At 51.7% G+C, this 17,470-nt stretch overlaps 1 protein-coding gene across 1 annotated transcript in view; it reads left to right on the top strand.

Moving 5' to 3' along the window:
• The window catches only part of Kcnk3 (potassium two pore domain channel subfamily K member 3), a 37,662-nt gene extending 21,016 nt beyond the window's left edge, over positions 1 to 16,646 (top strand). The window contains exon 2 of the mRNA XM_032909045.1: positions 13,299 to 16,646. Within this exon, the coding sequence (XP_032764936.1) occupies positions 13,299 to 14,245 (947 nt within the window). The 3' untranslated portion in view covers positions 14,246 to 16,646. The remainder of the gene's footprint in view (positions 1 to 13,298) is intronic.
• Positions 16,647 to 17,470: the final 824 nt, after the last annotated feature.

Genomic DNA, 17,470 nt, shown 5'->3' with positions numbered 1-17,470 from the left:
TTCCTCATCAGAACAGAACAGGTACTGGCCGGAGTATCATAGGGAGGAGCAGAGGAGCTGAGAAAGGGTACCTGCTGCCCTGATGCTGAGAGCAGAGAAACCTGCGGTTGCCCTGGAAAAGCACATGGTCTCAGGTTACTGTCCATCACTGCAGGGAGTTGGAGCAGCTGGCCACGTGGCACCCACAGTCGCGAGCAGAGAGTTATGAATGTACGCATGCTTGCTTGCCTGCGCCCAGCCTATTCTCTGCATTTATCCAGTCTGGGCCCCAAGCCCAGGGAATGGTGCCACCCACAATGGGTGAGACTTCCAACCTCAGTCAAAAGAATCAAGACAACCCCCGCCCTTCCCAAAGGCATACCCAAAAGGCAATCTGATCTAGACAACCCTTCAGGTAGACTCTCTTCTTAGATGGTTCTAGATTGTGTCATGTTGACAGTTAAAATGAGCCACCACACCTAGGCTTCCTGGCCAGTGGGCTTCCTTCTTCTCCTTCCTACATCCAGCTGCAATCCCAGAATCAGCTGCTCAGAAGGGAGGGCAGGAAGCAGAATCCAGGCCATGCCTGGACCCTAACCATCTCTCCAAGGCCTTGGGTGTTCAGGACCACACTCTGCTAGTAGCCCACATGCCTCCCCTAAGACAGGCAGTGTGAAGTGAAACCAGCTTTACTCATAGGGACATTGCTTACAGTGAAGGGCGACCATGCTAGCCACCGTCACCAAGAGAGACAGAATGCATGGAGGTTGGGTGGGAGGGTGTTCCTCAGGGGTTGAGAGCAGGAGGAAAGCTTCTTAAAGAAGGCAATGTGAGAATGGGATGCACCTCAATCGGCACCATACAAACACAAGAGAGTCGCTGAGGGAGGTCAAAGCCGGAAAGTGGTCTTCCCGGACGTTCTGTCCACTCAAAACTGTTCTATAATGAAACCTATTTTTTAATGGTAAGTAGAAAAATAAACCAAAATAACACGAAAGGAAGCAGAGGCAGAGGGTGGCCTCGGACATTGACCTTCAGCCAATATAAAGTGTTATCCAAGACCAATGCAGCTATACACATGGGCCAGATGTTCACCCTGGCCCTGGGTCCAGAGCCCTAAGGAGCATAGGAACTGTGTTCCCAGCCACTAGAAGTTAGTAAAGGGCCTGTCTGTTCCTTCTAACCCCTGCCCTGTCTTCCTGGTCCCACCTTCAGGAAATGGGTCTCCATCCCTGGCACCTACTTGAAGCATCCCAAGGCAACTCTCTGCTTTGGTTTTTTCCCACCGGCACGCTGGCCAGTCTGTTCCCAGAAAGCACAACTTGGCTGTCCCATCTCTGCCTCCTTCCTCAGCCCTTAGTCAAGTGCCTGGTACAAAGTCATAGGTGCTAAGGGGATGTCGGCTCAGCTAATCAATTACAGCAGGCTGAGGGGACAAAGTCAAGCTTGTCATCCTGATTTTCCACCTGACATTCTTGAGATTGGCAAAGTGTCACAGCCTTCTGGGGTGCCTGCTTCATGCCCAGCCTCCCCAGGTGCCCAGGTTTCCTCTGCCAGAGGTCAGTGTCTTCTTCCTGGACTGACACTGAGACCCCCCAACAATATCAACCTACCTCCTCCTGCTCGATGGTTCAGACTGGTGGAGTAGCCTGAGCTCACTGTGGGTGGGGAAAGCTGGAGAGGAAGGAGGAGTTGTTGTAGACGTAGTTATTAGTCCCTGCTAATTGTGCTCAGTGCTACTTCCCCTAGAAACTCTAAGAGCAGAGTTCATGAAGGCCCCATTCAGATGTCCCATGAACGATGATCCTTGACCCCAGAAGACCAGGAGGTCACTGATACGAGAAACAGAAAGGTGCGTGGCCCGGGAAGACCTGCTCTGCCGCTGACCTGGACGGCCTTGACAAATTACTCAGCCCTTCAGCTTAGTCTGCTCCCCTGGAAATCCTGGTCAACTGCCTTCTGGAACTCACAATCCATGACCTAGCACTATCTAGGCTGACCATGGTGCCAGGTCTGACTGTGCCCCTTGACTGTCATTCACAGTCATTCACAGTGTGTGTGTCTCGGGAACAGTTGTAGGTGTTATGGAAATTTTCCATGACTCTGTGGTGATAATCTATAGCTTGCAGGATCTCTGAGAGGTAGGTGTGTGTGTGTGTGTGTGTGTGTGTGTGTGTGTGTGTGTGTGTGTGTGTGTAAAACCCTGAAACACAAATGCAATAAATATAGGCTGGGTCCAGTGCTATTACCAGGGCTGAGTCACTGAGAAAGTACAAGTTACCGCCCCACCCTCCAGAGCCCCCAGAAAATGGAGAAACCAAAATTAGACACAACTAGGAAGTATCTAGAGATAAGGGGGCAGAAGGCGGAGAGACTCGGGGTCCCTGAAGACAAGTCTGTAAGACTAGAAGGGGTAGGAATAGAAATCTGGGTGGCTTGGGGTTCAGCAAGCAGTAGGAGACTTGGGACTGACAGGACATCTCAAACGCTCTGGCCTGTCTTGGCAGCTGCCTCCCCCAGACTCTGCTGTGGGGGGAAGTTGTCTATGGGTAGCATAGAGAGCTGGAATATGGGATTTGGGCCTCTGTTTGTCCCCTCCAATCCCCCACTCCTCACCTTCACCCCTCCAGGGCCTCACCCTTCCCCCATCCTCCCCACCCCACTTCAGGGACTGTTACAACTCAAAGCTGAGACAGGCAGGCTAGTTCAGACTTTCATCTCTCCTGTGCATTTGAGTGATGTTGACCATGACCTGATATGCAGTCAGAGGCCCAGGCATTGTTTTGGGCACCCAAGAATCGCCTTGGCCTTTAGCTGCTGAAACTACTGCTCTCTCTTTGGTTTAGGGCTAGAAGTTGTGGCTCCTCCCAAAGTCCAGAACCCTAGATTCTAAAAGGCCTCTTCATATCCCATAAAAGGCACTCGCGGTGCCCTGGGAGAACCAGGGCCTTTACCTGTGACTGTCCAGTACATCTGGCCATCTGGCCATAAAGGTGCAGATAGATCACGGGCCTATGTTGTGACTCCTGTTACGGTGGCTGGCCTAAGATGGGTGCCATGGGCCTAAGGTCAGTTAGCCTCCCAGGATCCCCAGGCTGTCTGTCCTTCCATGAGCCTCACACTACATCCATCCTCCCTATCAACCCGATCCAACCTCAGAGATCCATTCAGAGGGAGCTCTTCCCAAGCCTCCCATGTATACGGTGGGCATAAGAACAAAAGATTCCCTACCCTCGGGGAGCCCTGACTGCAAAGGCATCCCACACCCTGAATCCACTCATCCCCTCCCTCCTTCCTCCTTCCCCTTCTCCTATCCCCTCCTAAACCCTTGCGTTCTCTGCTCCCCACTTGTCAGTCAGGCTACTGAGGACCCCTAACGAAGCCTCCCACTCTCAGTCTCCCATTGCCATGCCCACTCCATTTCCACCCAGGGACGTGAGGAGACTCACAGTGGTCTCTCCTTAGGCATTTGTGCCTTTCCTACTGCAGGAGCAGCCAAGGGCCCCCCATTGCTTTCCAGATAGGATTCTTGCTCCTGAGCCCCGCACATGTTAACCCTCGCCCACCAAAAAACTCTCCCTTGCTCTTCAAACTTCCTACTGCAAGAGCACCAGGAAGATTTCATTGTTGTTAGATGTTATTATTTTCGTCATTTTGACTAGGCCCACATAATGGTGGGTGCTGGTAGTTCCAGCACTCAGAAGGCTGGGGTGGAAGGATCTCTTGAGCCTAGGTGACCACCCAGGCCAGTCTGAACAATATGGTTAAGACCCTGCCTAATAACAATATAAATTACTACTATTGTTATTAATGTGTTTTTACCTATAAAAGTAATAGAGGGTTGGGGGCTAGAACTCAGTGTTAGAACTCAGCCCTTGGATCAATCCTCAGTACCATTAATACTAATAATGATGATGATAATAATAATAATAATAATAATAATAGATTGTTTCTGTAGAACATGTAAAACCGTATGAAAAGAAAATTAAAATCAATAATAAGCTCATTATTCCTGGATAAACTCTGCAAGCTTTCTGCTACACCTCTAGCTCTTTCCAGGTATTTATGCATATGCACTTTTTGTCCTTATAGATTTAGGATATGATCACACCATATAGAAAGCATTGTGCTTACTGTTTCTGACATAATACAGTGGTTTTCTATGTAATTAGGAGACTCCCCAGGAATAGTACTTTAATGGCTGCACAATATTCCACCCCATAAATATACCTTAATATGTTTAACTAAAGCCTATTGGCGACCATTTGGAGTGTTTACAATTTTTCACAATGAAAATGTTGCTATAAACATCCGTGTTCATAAATCTTTGCTCCGATCTCTGGTTATTTTCCCAGCAGAGATTCCTGGAAGTGGTACTGCAGGGTCCTGGGTCGATGCATTTCTAAGGATCTTGCTGTGCGTGTGAAAATGCTTTTCTGGGAGGATCTGCTGGTCCCTACTCATTGACGACAGCATCGCCAGAGCCATTTTCTCTGCTTCTAGTGTTTCTTCCTGCACATCTTAGCTTCAACAGCCACCTGTGGGAACTCTGTCTCTTCCTTCTTCCCTTCAGAGGTCAGGACAAATACCACTTCCTTGAAGTCCTTCCTGATACCCCAGCTAGGTCTCCTCCTCTCCCTCCCTCATTCTACCCCCTACCTTAGTCACTCCTCAAGCTGGTCGACTCTGTCATAACTCTCAGTAGTGAGTGTTGTAATTACCTCTGCTTGGGGAAAACGCTGAACCTTTAAAGTGCTCCATGGAAAGGTTTCATTTGATTTACTTCCATATGAAAAATGTCTTAAGATCAAGGACTTCAGTTTGGTCATCTGGTCTACCTCTGCTGGCCACATTACCTTGAGTGTAACCCAAGGGAAGCTACCCTCGAGTTGAAGGGCACTGTTAGTCTTGCATTTACTCTTCCTTGTCCTGGTGGAATGAACAAAGCTGCTTCCTCTGCAGCAATGGGGGAGGCTGAGTGGATGGGGTAGGATGTTCTAGTCTCTCGAAGTGTCAGAGATTTATGGTGTGGCTCTGGTGCTCTGCTTCCCTCTAGGACTTAGTTTACTGTTCTGTAAAATGGGCATGTTGAACCACCCGATGGCCCACACTGCAGCACAGACCCCCTTCTAAGGCCCCTGCTTGAAGCCTCTGCTCTAGATCTATGAGGCCCCTGCACAAAGCTAGCCTGGGGCGGGGGGTGGCTCAAAGGAGCTGAGCCCTGAAGCAGGCCTGGCTGCAGGCCAGACTGTGACTGCAAACACTGACCTTGGCTGCTGCAGGGATTTTTCCATGACACCAACACCCTCCCTCTCAACTCCCCCATTCCTCATGGGCCTGGGAGGCTGGGGGTAGGGCACCAGAGCTCTTCTGCATAAGAGGTCCCTAGGCAGTAACAGGGACAAACACCTGTGGGTGCGGGACAGCTCAAGAGAGAGGGGAAAGCCAGGAAGTCAGGAACAGGCAGAGTGGGAGCTGTTCCTGAAGAATGGAAGACAGGGGCTGAAAATGGAGACGCCAAGATGGAAGGAAGAGGCCCTGGGAAGGGGCAGGGAAGAAAGACAAGATGGGTGTCTTGTTATAGAACTGTCCTTCCAGGAGTTCTGGCTCAGAGGGTGACAAACCCCAGACCCTGTTCTGTATGTTCATCCCCGCCACACCCCGCCACCCCCGCCACCAGCTCCCTGGAGTCCTGGTGCCCAGAGACCTAGCTTTGGGCTGAGCCAGGCCTACAACAGTGGGATTATTTTGGGGCCTAGAGATGGCCTCATTTTGAAGGGGGAAGGGATACACAAATGAGAGCCAGGGCTGAGTCAACCAAAAAAATCCTGAGATGACCACCTCTCCTTACAATTAGGAATTTGGAGAGGGGAGAAAGAATTTGGGGGTCACCATCATTGCATAGACTCTAGAGCCTTACCGTCTAGAACTTTGGCTTTCTGAGTAGAATGACGATAGATGATGACCTGCACCAACCAGGTCCTGTGCATGACAGCAAAGGGACTCACCACCGTCTGAGGGGTCAGAGTCCTTCAGACCCCTCTGTGGAAAGAGTGCACAGAAAGGAGGTTGTGAGCAAGGCAGAGGGAGGCCCTTCAGGTGCTCTGAGGAAGCCCTAGGAGCTTCTTAGACAAAATGTTGCCTGAGTGAATCTTCCAGAGAGCGGGAGAGCACCTGCAGTGTCTGCTAGGCCAGCCACCCTTCCCTTTCCCTCAGAGCAGGGCCTGGGTACCAATGCCAGATGCCTTCTACCTCAGGTGCTTTAATGCACCCATTCTGGTCTTGTGCCTTGCCTCCACATTGCTATGGTCCCCAGACTTCCAGCGCTGAGGGACACAGCCCCCAAAGGGCCTTTTCCAGGGGCACCCATGGTTCAAGCCTGACTGTTCCTGTCTGTCTTCCTTCTGATATCCCTTCTCTAACCTGCTGGAGTGGGTCCTCCCAAGAGCCCACACTGCCTTTCTTCTAAGCCCAGGCAGCACCCTCAGGCAATCCCCTTCCCCCATTTCTAACATCCAAACAGTGTGCAAAGCCTTTGGGTGTCTTAGACCACAGGTCACCTCATTCATCTTCCCCCTGGGACAAACATTAGCCCTGGCCAGGGCCGTATTTACTCTAGATAAGCGAGTCTGCTGGGAGACGGTACAGCCAGAAATTTCCAATGTTCTAATGTGCCCCGAGATGGGGCTTAGAGACCCAGAATCACAGAGTGACCTGGAAGAAGGACCTCAGAAGTTCTTGATGTGACAGAGGAGGGCTTCACAAACCGTGCTCAGAGGAACCCTAGCTTAGCAATAAGTACTGTGAGAAAAATGTTCTGCCATAAAATGCATGAGAAACATAACACATTCTCCCAGCTATTCATGGGAACACGGACGGGTATGACCCTGTGACACTTAAGTCACATGATGAAAAAAATTCTTTTTAGTTCCTATTTTTCCCCAATTTAATTGAGTCAAACATCCCTTTTCTCATCCAACCTTTAACATACCACTGAGCTGGTATCTCTGGAAATTAACATCAATAAACACTGATTATTGGATGCTGGGTGGGGGGGGACTTTAATGACCATGAAATCTTGGGGACCCAAATATACTCACATTCACATCTCAAATCTACCAGTTCACCAAATCCCTACAAGGTCAATACTTCGCTATACCCATTTCACAGATGAGAAACTTGAGATTCAAAGGGTTACAGAGCCTGGCCAAGGTTAAGAACTGTTTGGCTATGGAGCCTGTGCTCTTTCTGCCTCACTGAACTGCAGATTCCCTACCTATCTGCAGCATTTCTGGCATATAAGCATGGCTTGATTCAGTCTCACATAATCAATTATCCCATGCTAATCTGAAGTTTCTGATTGACAGGTGTGTTCTTAATTGATTTTGATGGAGGAAATAAACTAATTAGAGTCTTAACAATCGTCACCTTGGGGCCTGTTCCATGTAGTAAAATACTGTATTTGATCAACACTTCACAAACAGAAGCTTTGATCCTGTGAGTGGGTGGGTGAACAGAGAAACTACTAAAAGACGTTCAGGACAGTGAAAAATGGCTGGGTAGGAACCAGGGATGGGACGCAAAGCTAGTAATAACCAAGCTCAGACAGACCCTAGCCTCCTGCCTTCCCACTCCACACACTTGGCTCCACTCAAGGCTATGGCCAGGGGCCTTGGGGCCAGCTAGGCCAAGGGTAGGAGGCAGACGGCAGGCTGACATGCTCCGAGGCCAGTGGGGAGCAGGTGGTCAAGACCAGGCTATTACTAAGTGCTTAGAATTCTGCTTTGAGTAGAAGGAGCCAGGCTACTGGGAGACGAGACCAGGAAGAGGGAGGGCCAGACGCCACCCCTCCAGGCCCCTCAGGTCTCTGGAAGCCAGAGCTACAACCAGTGGCTGAGTTCCTGACACCAGGAAGAGAACAAAGGCCTGAGGCTTTCAAAACTGTTGTTTAGTTTCTTGCTACTCTAAAATATTTATAATTAACATTTATGTCCAGCCACAGCTTCTTCCGTTGAATTTTTAAGAGGCTTTTTATATTACATTTATTTATTCAGAGAGTGTATGTGTGTGTGACTGTGTCTGTGTGTATGACTGTGTCAGTGTGTGTTTGTCTGTGTGTGTGACTGTGTCTGTGTGTGTGTCTGTGTCAGGGTGTATTTGTGTGTGTCTGTGTGTGACTGTATCTGTGTGTGTTTCTATGTCTGTGTGAGTCTGTGTGTGTAACTGCGTCTCTGTGTGTGACTGTGTCGGTGTGTGTGTTTGTGTGTGTGTGACTGTGTCTGTGTGTGTGATTGTGTCAGTGCATGTGACTGTGTGTCTTGTCTCTGTGTTGACTGGGTGTCTTGTCTCTGTGTGTGACTGGGTCAGTGTGTGTGACTGTGTCTGTGTGTCTGTGTCTGTGTCAGTGTGTATTTGTGTGAGTCTGTGTGTGTGTCTGTGTGTGTGTGTCTGTATGACTGCACACATATTATATGGTATATTGTGGAGGTCAGAGGAACTTGTGGAACCTCCTAGGAATCAAACCAGGCCATCAGGCTTGGCAGCAAATACTTTTACCCACTGAGCTATCTTGCTAGCCCTGGTGGCTTCTGTGCCCAGAGCCATCGCCTATGATCTAAGTCACTTCCTATGAGTAGTCACTAGCTCCGACTAAATGCATGGGTAGAGCTTCTGCCATACCTGAACAGATCCAGCAGCAGCCAGGACGCTGGCTTCATTATCTAGAATCCTGGGCTATGTCCTTGTCATGTCATTACCAGCCCTAGGCCTTGGGGACCAAATGATTAGTAAGAACCTTACGACATCTGTGGTGGATTCAAGATGGGAGATGGGGAAAGAAGACAGGCACAGCCCTAGTGAGTGCTCAGGGAGGCAGCCACCAGAGTCTAAGCTCGAGATATGAGTTCTGGCTGTTTGACCCAACAGGTACTAGGAGAGGGTACCCAAAAAGAATCAGCCTCAGAGAGCAGCCCCTGTGCGTGCATGTTGGTGCCCAGAGGGACTAGCAGAGCCCCACCCCCAACCAGAGACTCGAGGAGGCAGCACTGGGTACTTCTTTTTACCTTTTCCCTTGCAAAGCCAAACTAGGCACACTGCCGCCCCGCTGCAGGGGGACAGAGTTGGCCAAACTCCCGGTGACTTCCCAGAAGTCCGGGGTCCCCTGGGACTGACTCCACCCTAGCTGGCAGTCCTCTAAGCCAGGCACCCACGTCAGCAGGTCCTCTTGGCTTCTTTGCCCTTTCATCCAGTGACAGTCAGACAAAGAAATAGGCACGTTCACCCTTAGCCCCACGACGAAAAGCGTCTGTCTCCAGGGCGTTGATTCCATTCCCGCTGATGCCTCAGCTGGCTTGAGATAGTGCCCTCGGCTGAGGCTTCACATGGAATGCGCTTCTCTCCAGGCCTCAGTTTCCCCTCCCGAAATGGCAGTGGCGTGAACACAGAGTGACTTCTCCACTCCAGCTGCAAAACAGAGTCAGTCACAAGTCACAAGAGTGACCTTGGGGGATGTTCATGAGGGCAAAGTTAAAAGTTTATTCTAAGGGTAAGAGTTTTGATTAGTGAGCCTAGCTGGTGGTAGGGAGTGTGAGGGCCAGCCTGGCCATCGGCCCCACAAAGGTCAAGCACTGACTTTGCCCCTGGTAGGAGCCTCCAGTCAGGCCTGGATGAGTCACTCGATTTGAGAGTTACCAAGTTGGGGGTGGACTTACGGCTAAAGGTAGGCTCAGAGTACTGCTCCCCCCTCAGGCATGGAGAGCTGGGCAGGAACAGGCAGATAAAGGGGGTAAAGTGCTTAGGGGAGGTAGAGACACCTCTGGGTGCCAGGGGAGGACTCAGAGTAGTGCCTGAGGGCTACAGCCAGCAGGGTGGAGCAGGAGAGCCGTTTTGTAGGTAAAGAAGCCAGGCAGGTGGGCACTGGGCTTTCCTGAGGAGCAGTCATCTTTAATGGAACCAAGAGCAAGCTGGTAAGGGGTAGAGGGTGCTTTGGAAAGGCTCCTTCCTCTGGGGGTGGCTATGGATGGCTATACACACACACACACGTACACACATACACATGCATACACATACATACATACATACACACACATAAAGATGCACATATACACACATACATACACATACACACACATGCATACACATATACGTACACACATACACATACATATATACACGTACACATACACACATGTACACACACACACACACACACACAGAGTAGCCTGTGTTTTCAGGGAATTTTCCAAAGGCCTCTCACGGTTGAACACTCCACACACTCCAGAAAGCTTCCCCAAGCCGTTAGTCTCCTTTGCTTCCTGAGGCAGATCGGACAAGCACTTAGGGCATGGAATAGCAGCTTTAGGTCACTGGCCTGGACCCCCACGCACAGACAAAGCAAATGAGCCCAAAGGCAGAAAGTGATTTTCCCAGGGTCACACAGCTAGGGGCATAAACCCATGCTGTGCACTGTGTAGAGTTCTGTCCGCAGTGTCACATCCAGAGAGGAATGGGGGGGGGTGAGGTCCATACACTGGGTGGTGCTGGTCTGGGGGACAGGAAAGGGCAGGATGACAAGCTGCCCTAGCTGGTAGCATGCCCAGCTGTCGAGGTGAGTTGTGGATGGCTGTGGAGCCAAACTGGCGTGCACAATCTGTTCTCACCCTACTGGAGTGCGGACGGGCCAGGCACCATGCTCAACTGCGCAGCCCCTGGCAGAAGGGACACAGCCACTGGCTAGATGCCACAGTGGGGGCAGGGAATCCATTCTAAGGACAGTCTTGGAGCCATCACCCCCCAAACATCTGCTCCCAGACCTCTCTGAGCTTTAGAATCCTAACGGCCAGCCCTAGGCTGGCAGAGGTGGCTCGACTGGAATGCAGCTACTCTCAAGCCGGGTGGGTGATCTCTGCCACCTCCTTCATTATTAATCAGGGTGCTATTGTTGAGCATTTGAGCTGTACCAGGCTCTAGGCTAAGTACATCAATACATTATGTCACTTATTCCTCCAAAGCCCTTGCTGCAAATGATATATTAGCCCCATTTTACAGATGTGAAAATTGAGGCTCAGAAATGTCTTATGTAGATGGGAGAATTTGAACTCAGAGCAGGCAATACTCACAATATCCTGGTCTGCAGTGTAGTCACAATGTGTATATTGGGGCTCCCTTGGAAGGTAGAAGTTAGAGGGGACCATTACAGGGTCGCTGGGGCTCCCCTCAAGTTAGTGTTTAGCTTTATGTAGTTGGGAGACCTGAAGTTCATGGATAAGCCTTCTCAGAACTACCCAAATAAAGCACTAATCACTTTCAGCTAGGAGGAAACCAGGAAAACCGCCTGGAAGAAGCGGTGTTTGGTTGAGATTTCCTAAGATCCAGAAAAGAAAAAAACTTGGAAATTCCGCCCGCATTCTTTCATTCTCATAATTCTCTTAATAAAAACTGAAGTGTTTATGCTCACTCGTCTGGTGGGAGAAGCACGTGGCCAGAACAGATTTCGTTTTCAAATAAAGAGACACGATCAAAGAGAGAGAGAGTCATTTGTTCAAGGTCACAAAACCACTAGTGATAAGGCCAGAACTTGTGCCCAAGGGTTCTGGTTCTCATCCAAGGTCCTTCCCAACTCCTCCCACACACACCCCCACCCCCAGATAGCCAGGAAGATTTTGCTGTTGTTACTGTTTTGAGAAGGGTTTACAGCTCAGACAGCTTTTCCAACTCTCACCCCCTTGCCTCAGTCTCCCACACACTGCAGTTACAGGCATGCAATACACCCAGCTCAGGGAAGAAACTTTGATGGTCACTTGATGCTCAGAGGGGCAGGTGTGACTCCACTTTGCTCCCAGACAGGAAGAGTACAAGCACCAATGTAGAGTATGGAAGAAGAGGGGAAGACCATAGAGACAGTCTAGCTGGTGATAGGAGCACACCTGAAGAACACTCGGGACCGTGCCTGGCCAAGGGCAATGGACGTCATGTGTGCTCACGAGTGCGTGCACACACATATACACACATGTGCATACACACATGTGCATACACACAGGCACACACTGGCATATACACATACACACATGTACATACATGTGCATGTGCAGAAGCACAGGTGCACACATGCATGCACATACACATATGCACACACATGTGCATGTGCATGTATGCACTGGCATGTGTACACACATGTACAGGCACACATGTACAGACACACATGCACGCACATATGGGCACTCGAACATAGGCACATGCCTGCACACACATTTGTACACAGGTATGAGCACATATGCACACATGGATGCACACATGGATGCATACATGTGCACACATGGGCACACACACACACACACACACACACTCATGGGCATTCTCACACAGGCACACACATAGAGCCTACTTTGACCAAAATCCATAAGACCCCAGTCTCAGACAGGGAAGCTCTGGAGTACTTATTAATTCAGCTGCCAGGATAGGGTTGGGCCATTGCTAGGCCAGCAGCCCAGGGAAACTGCAAGTTGCCAGTGGCCACCGCGCCACCACGAATAAGCTTTGGCTGCATCAGGGAAACCATCAAGAAGCCATGTGTGCCTCAGTTTCCTTCCCTCTGCACAGAATCACCACGCCAGAAACCATTCCATCCAGCTACCTGCCTTCAAAGTCACGGGCACTGAGGCCTGCACAGGACTGGGAGCAGGGCAGAGCCCACAAGTATTAGACAGGAAGTCAGCTCTCAACTGACGACCTGCCATTCATACACACACACACACACACACACACACACACACACACACACACACACACACAATCTCCTGCCTGCCGACAAACCTTCCAGCAGAACCAGGAGCCAGCTCCTCCCAGGAGGCACGAGACACGCATGCTTTCAAGAAAGCAGATTCAAGTTCAAACTCAGATTGCTAAACTTCTGGGCAGTGTGACCTGGAACGTCTCTGCCTTTTGGAATCGTCATTGAGTGCTTCTAGTGTTACAAACAAAAGGCTAGCCCAAAGTGTGGGACACAGGTGTACCCACGTGTAGAAGAGCAGACTCAATAGTCAGGTGCGGTGGCATCAGACATGGTGGTGCAAGCCTGTTACCCTAGCACTTAGAAGAAGGAGGCAGGAAGATCAATGTGGTGAGTTCAAAGCCAGTCTGGTCTACAAATCAGAGATCCAGGCTAGCTATGGCTACATATCTATACCCTAGCAAAGAAAGAAACGGGGGAATGGGGGAAAGACACGTCCAAAACCTGCAAGGTGGGGAGGGAAGGGGATGGGCAGACCCTGCCAGGCCAGCCCCACAGCCTGTGCTTTCTCTCCTCTCCCGGATCTCTCCAGGCTATGGTCATGCGGCGCCCAGCACGGACGGAGGCAAGGTGTTCTGCATGTTCTACGCGCTGCTGGGCATCCCGCTCACACTAGTCATGTTCCAGAGCCTGGGTGAACGCATCAACACCTTCGTGAGGTACCTGCTGCACCGTGCCAAGAGGGGGCTGGGCATGCGGCACGCCGAGGTGTCCATGGCCAACATGGTGCTCATCGGTTTCGTGTCGTGCATCAGCACGCTGTGTATCGGCGCCGCTGCCTTCTCCTATTATGAGCGCTGGACTTTCTTCCAGGCCTATTACTACTGCTTCATCACCCTCACCACCATCGGCTTCGGCGACTACGTGGCGCTGCAGAAGGACCAGGCGCTGCAAACGCAGCCTCAGTACGTGGCCTTCAGCTTCGTGTACATCCTCACCGGCCTCACGGTCATCGGCGCCTTCCTCAACCTCGTGGTGCTGCGATTCATGACCATGAACGCCGAGGACGAGAAGCGTGATGCAGAGCACCGTGCGCTGCTCACGCACAATGGCCAGGCTGGCGGCCTGGGTGGCCTGAGCTGCCTAAGCGGTAGCCTGGGCGATGGCGTGCGTCCCCGCGACCCAGTCACGTGCGCGGCGGCTGCAGGCGGCATGGGCGTGGGCGTCGGTGGCAGCGGCTTCCGCAACGTCTACGCTGAAGTGCTGCACTTTCAGTCCATGTGCTCGTGCCTCTGGTACAAGAGCCGCGAGAAGATGCAGTACTCCATCCCCATGATCATCCCGCGGGACCTCTCCACATCCGACACGTGCGTGGAGCACAGCCACTCGTCGCCAGGAGGCGGCGGCCGCTACAGCGACACGCCCTCACACCCTTGCCTGTGCAGCGGGACGCAGCGCTCGGCCATCAGCTCGGTGTCCACGGGCCTGCACAGCCTGGCTACCTTCCGCGGCCTCATGAAGCGCAGGAGCTCAGTGTGAACCACAGCCAAGCCTGGAGCACCTGTGAGCCAGCGGGGTGGGGGACCTGCCTGCAGAAGCCGCAGGAGTTGGCCAGGAGGCCCCCCCAAAGACGCCTTCGGGCCCCATGGGAAGTCCCCAGCCCATCACCACCACCACCTCTACTCCTCCCCAGCCCCTAAATCTCCAACTGTGCGGGCTTTCACCAGCCAGCAGGAGGCCGGGCTCTGAGGACCCCTGGAGCCCCCATCAGAGCCCGAAGAATTCTGAGAAATGTGAAACTTAGGGGGTGGGGAGACGGGGAAGCAGCCATGGGGAGCTGCTGAGAAGCCCCCCAGTCCTCAGAGGCCCTACTGGGCCCCCGACCCCTTTCCTCCCAAGGGTTCTCATGTTCTATGTTTTTTTTTTCTGTTTTGGTTTGGTTCTCTCTCTCTCTCTCTCTCTCTCTCTCTCTCTCTCTCTCTCTCTCTCTCTCTCTCTCTCTCATCTCTACTTATACCTCCCCTGGGCTCTCCAAAGTCCAAGGTGTCTTTGTCCAGGTCACCCCCCCACTCAGTCCCTCCCGGCTCTCTCATCCCCAGCCATGTCTCCCAGCCTTCCACTACCTTAATGTGTCCACTCCCCTTCTGTTTTTTGCATGGCTATGCAGTTATGGAAGAAAAAAAAAAGGAAACCCCAGCAGTCCCTAAAGCTAGTCCCCAGAGGGCAAGATAGAAAAAAAAAAAAGAAAGAAAGAAAGAAAAGGGCAGGCCACTGATGTTAGAGCTAGGGAGTGCAGAAACTGTGGCTTCCACCGCTGCAGGGTGGCCACATCAGTAGGTGAGCTACCTGGGGTCTGAGACCATTCTCAGGCGCTCCTGGGAGACTCCAGCCTTCAGGACTGCACTTGGAACCTGAAACAAACACAGACTCTCCCTTTGCTGTCCCTGGCTGCGGCTGCTCATTCACTCTTCCACTTATAGTGATTTTTTTATTTTTATTTTTAGCTCCAGAAACCCCGTCCCACCTCCTCATTCATTTGAGTGTAATAACAACACTCTGGTTAAGTCACCTGGGCAGTTCTTATGGCCACTTTTCAGAAGAGGAAAACAGGTAAAAAAAAAAAAAAAATTTACTTGCCCGGGGTGTCTTGAAGGGGAACAAGCCTGCAGGCTTGCTCCCAGCCCAAGTGCTCTTCAGGCTCAGCCTGCTCTCAGAAGCAAAGCCCCTGCAGGCAGCACCCCAGTGTCGTCCTGTAGGCAGCTGGGGTCTAAACCAGAATCCAAAGCCCCCCACCGCCTGAGCCACTGCCAGGGCTCTGCCTCTGGTTCTCTTTAGCCCAGAGACTGCGGCTCTAAATGGACCCTTGTCTCTGTTCATAAGCAGGGAAGTCCTTGGGACCAAGGAAAGCAGGACTGAGACTCATGGACTAAAAGCCAGGAGTTGGAAGTCTTGAGAGTTCAGGGACTGGGCAGAGCAGCCCAGACAGCTGACAGGTATATCCTGGAACGTTATTCCTGGCCTAGAAGCCGAGGTACATGCGTCCTACGTTGCTAGAGTAAGACTTCCACTGTAGCCAAGAACACCCCTCTGGAGGTATTGGGCCTGGTGTGCCCTCTACCTCCCTCTACCTGCAACCCAGGTGGAGGGTGGCTTGCTACTGGGGACAAGCTGGAGGTGGGAAGGTGCCCTGACAACAGAAGAGTATGTGTGGGGCTCTGGATATAGCCCCGAGTTTCATCCCCAGTAACATGAAAAGGGAGAAGGGAAACCTCTCCCCGCCAGTGCTGCCTTCCACTCACTGTTCCCAGGCCTAGCTCCACACTGCTGAGTAAGGCCAACCTGACCATTTGGGGAGCTAGAGAGAGAGCCCCACCATGTCCTTCAGGTCCTGGGGAACCCTTAGGTCGAAAGGATCTGGCCTGTGTGTATCCCTTGTCCGCGTGGAGGAGCTGGCCCATGTGCCAAGGGGAATGGGACCCAGGAGCTGGAGAGGTGCTGTCTGTGTTTATGTCGGGCTGGAGGCAGTGCTGGCTGCCTCTGTCCTGTGTGTGACCCTGCCCTCGAGGGGTCAAGTCCCGTCAGATCCGAGGGAGCCACAACCAAAGTTACAGAGAGGGTGGGGAAGGCAGCAGAGTGGCCCTAGGGGTCTAAGCATGGGGGACTGCTGGTCTCCTGTAGGGTCTTGCCTAGGGAACTAGAAGGCCACTGTCACTTCCTGTCTCACCCCCTCCCACTGCAGGCAGCCTCTCTGCTTCCCCAATGCCTTATGCCTGGGCACACTGCCACAGAATATGCAATATGTGTGGGTGACATCCCCACACCCACCCGGGCAGCCCCTAAGTCCCCAGGCTGTGGCTGCCCTGGCCCCCCTCAGCAGCCCCTGCCCATCTGTCTTCACACTGAGAATGGCGCCTAATAAATGCTGTCCATGGAGACCAGGCTCTGGTTCCCGCTCCTCTGTCATTGGTCACCCTGATTGCTGCCCACCCATTCACTCCTCACCCTGTCCCACTAATGTCTACAAACCTGGCTAGCGGATTCCCCTCAGGCTTGCCAGACTGCTTTGGGTGCAGGTTTCCTGTGTCAAAACCTGGGAGTCAACCCTGGCTTCCCTTGGGATTTTCTCAAAAGACTCAGAGCTCTTCAACATCTTCCTAGAAAAAAACTATGAAAACAGGAATGACCGGGTCCTTTCCTCCCTCGGTACACAAGGAAACGAGGCCAACGAGGGCAAGTCACTTGCCCCGAGTCACACAGCCATGAATGGCAACATAGGATAAGAAGTAAAACTGGTGATTGCCCATGTTCTCTCCTCAGCTGGCCTACAGAGTCGAGCGGGACTTACCCCAGCTTCTAGGAGTAACATGCACTCCTCTCGTCTACTCCTGCCTGGCCCTAGTAGACACACACACACACACACACACACACACACACACAAACACACACAATTATCACTTTCAAAGAGGGGCACATCACAAATACTTTTTCTTAGGGTGTGTTTTTCATGGTCTAGGGGGACACCTCAGGCTTGGGAACGGACCCCAGAGTCCAAGACAGATATATAAAGCAGATGCACCCTGCCCAGTTGGTGCCAACACCGGAATCAACTAGCCAAGGATATCCAGGCTTCCCTGAGCATGAACCATAGTAATACCTTTGGCACTGAAATCTCTGCACATCATGACTCACAACCATCTTACCACATTCGGTGTCTGTGTGTCCATTCGATTCCTTGTTATAAATGCTACACGAGACCTACTCCAT

The sequence above is a fragment of the Rattus rattus genome, chromosome 7 (genome assembly GCF_011064425.1).
Source record: "Rattus rattus isolate New Zealand chromosome 7, Rrattus_CSIRO_v1, whole genome shotgun sequence".
Classification (NCBI taxonomy): domain Eukaryota; kingdom Metazoa; phylum Chordata; class Mammalia; order Rodentia; family Muridae; genus Rattus; species Rattus rattus.
The sequence above is the reverse complement of the archived record's forward strand: the minus strand, read 5'-3'. Positions and strand labels throughout refer to the sequence as shown.